We start from the raw sequence: 4,119 nt of genomic DNA, 5'->3' as shown, positions 1-4,119 counted from the left end.
TTCTCCAATGTTTCTCTATAAAGAACGCTTATCTTCTCACCATTTCTCTAATATCTCCCACCCCATCAACTTCCCATTCCCATGCTAATTAGGACTTCTCCACCTCCATCGGCTCTTTCCAATCCCACTTCACCATTCAGAAATCTCCAGCTTTCCGATTCATTTTTTAAAAATCTTGAGTGGCTGTACCCCACTCAGCATGAGTGACCTATATTTGGAGGTGGAAAAAGAATATGGGCTTATGTGACTTCTTGGGTTCCAAAAGCAGTGGGGAAATGAACGTGGCAGTGGCTGAAGAGCTGCTTGAAAATAATTTCAGTCAATTATAGATTATTATTTTTTCTCCTGTGTATGGCTGACAACTCCTGTAGGAATCCACTTGCACCTGAGGGCATATTAGCAACTCTGCCATGCAATCTGTACATAATACTGTTTCAGTTAATTTTTTCCAGAATGAAACATTTCTTGAGGTGATAGTCATATTGCTTCCACAAATATACTCTAAAAATCTTTGATATTTTAAATAAAGTATTTTCTAAGAAGACTCGTGTGGAAACAGTAGCACATTATATTATGAACAAAACAAATGAAGTAGGATTTAAAGGATGAGACAAACTCTGTCTTCAAACACCATCATCTCATAATCAAACTGACTTTGTGTTTGAGACTCTTTGAGTAGAAATCTGTACAGGGAAATATGGCAGACTGCCATACCAAGCAAAAAAAGTGCATCCTTTAATGTAAGGTAATAATTATAAGATTTTTAAATTGCAGTCCTAGGCACGTTGTTTTGGTAATAAAGTTATATGCATGAACAGAAAATTAGAAAACAAAAAGCCGAAGAATTCTGGTTGGATGATGTTGATGAGATCCTGAAGTTTAATGGCAGTATGACTTGATGGATGGGTGTGGTGGAAGATGAAACTGATATGCAAGGATAAAATATGGGAAAACATAGATTTTTCACTATGTTCTGCCTCAAACTTATTTTGCTTATTATTTATTTTGAGCCTTGGCTTACCCCAAATGAGAATATCATATGTGTGAGTGAGTGTGTATGTATGAATGAAATAGGTAATGGGAAAATACTTCATGCTATTGTCATGGATGTGTCCATGTGGTAATCAGGAGCCAAGCTCAACCTGAGGCAGACCTTATAGTCTTATAATATACTGTACCTTATATTAGGAATCTGAGGCAAATAAACATAGTGTTTAGCATTCCTAGTGTAAATTTAAAGCAATTTGCCCCTTATCAACAACTATTGCTTCTCAGTAAATATGGTTTGGTCTTGAACATACACACCTATGATACAGCTGAAGCCATTCAGATTTGAAGGAGAAAAAGTGATTTGAGTGCACAGGACTGTTCATGTAATAACTTCAGCTATATTACTTGTCTGATCCCTTTCAATACCTCTGCTTCAGTGGTGGGTTGCCCCCGGTTCAGACCGGTTCTATAGAACCGGTAGTAAAACCGTCGGGAGGCTCTGCCCACCAACTCCGACATCATCAGCAAGCTTCCGTGCAGAAGCGCGTGTGCAGCCCCATTGCAAACCAGTAGTAAAGGTAAGTAGAACCCACCCCTGCTCTGCTTTATTACTTAAGCTCCTGTATCCATTTTACAAACCCAGATTACCTCCTCATGCTGCAGTTAGCCATTTAGCAGTAGCTGTACAAGTGAGGTATACTTAAGAATTACCATAGAGAGAAGCAAGTTGATGTAGCAGGTTGTTTTCCCCTATTGGGGCACCTATTTGATCACTAAAGTGGGCAATGTGACTGGAAGAATACTGGCAATTACTCTCAGATTGCAAGATCTTAGTGCAGCACCATTAGCACACCACAGTCACCACTTTCTTCATTGCTGCTTCTTTGTCTTCTTCTAAACACTGACATCAATTCCCACATTCCACTGTGCTTACTCCTGAGGTCTCCTTAGCATAAGAGATAGCAAGAATGGAGCAGTATTTGGAGCTAAAAGATAAAATCCATGAACATAAAATTGCAAATCTTCATTGCTCCCACTGCAAATTGCAATGGGAAAAATTATTCCCAGTATGGAGAACACTCACAGCACTGCTATTTTACATAAATGTTGGTGTTTATTTATTCATCTGGATTTTAGGGTATTACGGTATCTAATGTCACATTCCTTTTCTCTCCCCCCCCCAAGGGCTTTTTTTGTATATTCTTAAAAGCTACACTGGAGGAATCTGTAGAACAATTGGTGGAAGTACAGATGAGGTTGAGATGTCAGTGAATATTATTAATGGAAACACACACTGGATTCCCACCATAGTAAACAGCAACAGCAATAAATGCTTAGATTTATATACTGCTCCCTAGTGGAGTAAGAGTAATAAACCAATTTTATTTTACACAAAGTAAAATTCTCTGTACTTTACCTGTTCTATGAATGGCTGAAGATAAAATATAGCAGAACCAAAAAATTTCTGAATATCAAGTCTGATTACTCTATGGACAATTTAGATAGCAATTCAGACAAAATGATCTATGCTCTTGTTCACATATAAAGCAGAAATACCTTTTAGAATATACAAGTTCAATGCTTCAATTTTATTAAAAACATTAAATAAGCATATATAATAAATTTAAGAAAGTAAAAATTTCAAGTATACCTTATTTGCAGTTACACAGAACTACATTGTGCCATCTTCAGTGGCACACTTTTTACATGTCAAAATATCTCTATATGTACAATATTATTGAGATGACAAACATGATGCATCTTGGGTTATTATTCCATTAATCTGCCAACACCAGGGAGCACATTTTAAACAATAACCTGGAAAATGTTCTCCATGTGCTTAAAATAAAGTACAGGCGTTTCAACTGGCTAACCTACTCCACCACCTTTATTGACTGGATGTTGTTGTGACTCTGGGCAGGAGTTTTCCCATTGTGTCCTAGATGTCTCACGCCAATAGCATTAGAAGACTGGTGCAGAGTTCGAGGATATTTAGCAGCAACAGCTTGAGATATAGTTTGCTGAAATATATAAGCATATCCAATCCCATAAGGTAAAATAATTTTAACAATATATTAAAAAATTGAAGACAAAGGGCAAACATGGCCAGGGCTTGCCAGAAGTTGTTCTATAACTCAGGCAATACCCTCAGATTTTGCTAAGCCACTCCAAGCTTTTTAAATAAACCAGTTAAACCTGTCTAGTCAAACAATATCGCCGAACAGGTTCCAGCACTCCTAAATAAACTATAGCCTAGTCTGTCTGAGAATTCAGCTTTTCTCAAGATATTCTTGAAAGAAAAAGAAACAACAACCACAAAAAATCAAAAGTCCTCTGTACGGAAATCACCCAGCAGCCCACTTGCCTTAACAGTACAATTTTTTGTCCATATGAGCCATTTTAGATGTGGGTTATTGTGGCTGCAGCTATAGGAAGAAGGAATTATCTCTAGCACTTAGTTATGCAATGAAGCAAATATACCATGCTTTTATTTGGAAATGGAATGGTAGTAAATCTATTGTAGCCATTCCCAGACTTCCATGTCAGCCCACAGAAATGCAAAATTTTCAGCCTTTTCACATAGCTGCAGTTCTTTTGTAGAGAATCTACAAATGAGCATAGGATTCTTCTCAAACGCAAAACATCGGCCCTCATCTACTAATAAATCTCATATCTTGTTGGATCTATTAATAAAAGTTGTGTACTGTACATGTTTCAAATGCTTTGCTGAGTTGCTATGGGAACATAGTAGAGGAAGGAATTTCTTCTGGTCTTTGCAAATACAGTCAGGTTTCCAAAGATCACTGGGAGTTCACATCCAGTCTCCCAATAGAAACATCACAGCAAGGAGAAAAGCAAACATGGGGCCATCCTACAACTAGCATCGTCTAGCCCAGGGGTGTCAAACTCAAGGCCTGGGGGCCGGATCTGTCCCACGGGGTGCTTAGATCTGGCCCATGGGGCTGCCCTGGAAACAGCAAAGGACCGGCCCATGGTTCCTCAGCCAGCAAAAACGGAGCTCCATTTTCACTGGCAGAGGGTTGCAGGACGCTGCCGCAGCCGAAAACGGAGCTTGCAGAGCACTTGGACCACCACAGACGCTCCCAATATGAGTGACGTTGAGCTGGC

At 38.8% G+C, this 4,119-nt stretch overlaps 1 protein-coding gene across 41 annotated transcripts in view; it reads right to left on the bottom strand.

Moving 5' to 3' along the window:
• Positions 1-2,558: 2,558 nt before the first annotated feature.
• The window catches only part of POC5 (POC5 centriolar protein), a 29,589-nt gene continuing 28,028 nt past the window's right edge, over positions 2,559-4,119 (bottom strand). For all 41 annotated transcript variants that reach the window (XR_015732100.1, XR_015732102.1, XR_015732099.1 and 38 more), the window contains one exon: positions 2,559-3,011. Coding sequence is in view for 36 of the 41 variants with exons in the window: in XM_060690653.2 (XP_060546636.2) it covers positions 2,865-3,011 (147 nt within the window). In the remaining 5 variants the exon portion in view is untranslated. The remainder of the gene's footprint in view (positions 3,012-4,119) is intronic.

This window comes from Pantherophis guttatus, chromosome 2 (assembly GCF_059756535.1).
Source record: "Pantherophis guttatus breed Tessera chromosome 2, ASM5975653v1, whole genome shotgun sequence".
NCBI classification, from domain to species: Eukaryota; Metazoa; Chordata; class Lepidosauria; order Squamata; family Colubridae; genus Pantherophis; species Pantherophis guttatus.
The sequence above is the reverse complement of the archived record's forward strand: the minus strand, read 5'-3'. Positions and strand labels throughout refer to the sequence as shown.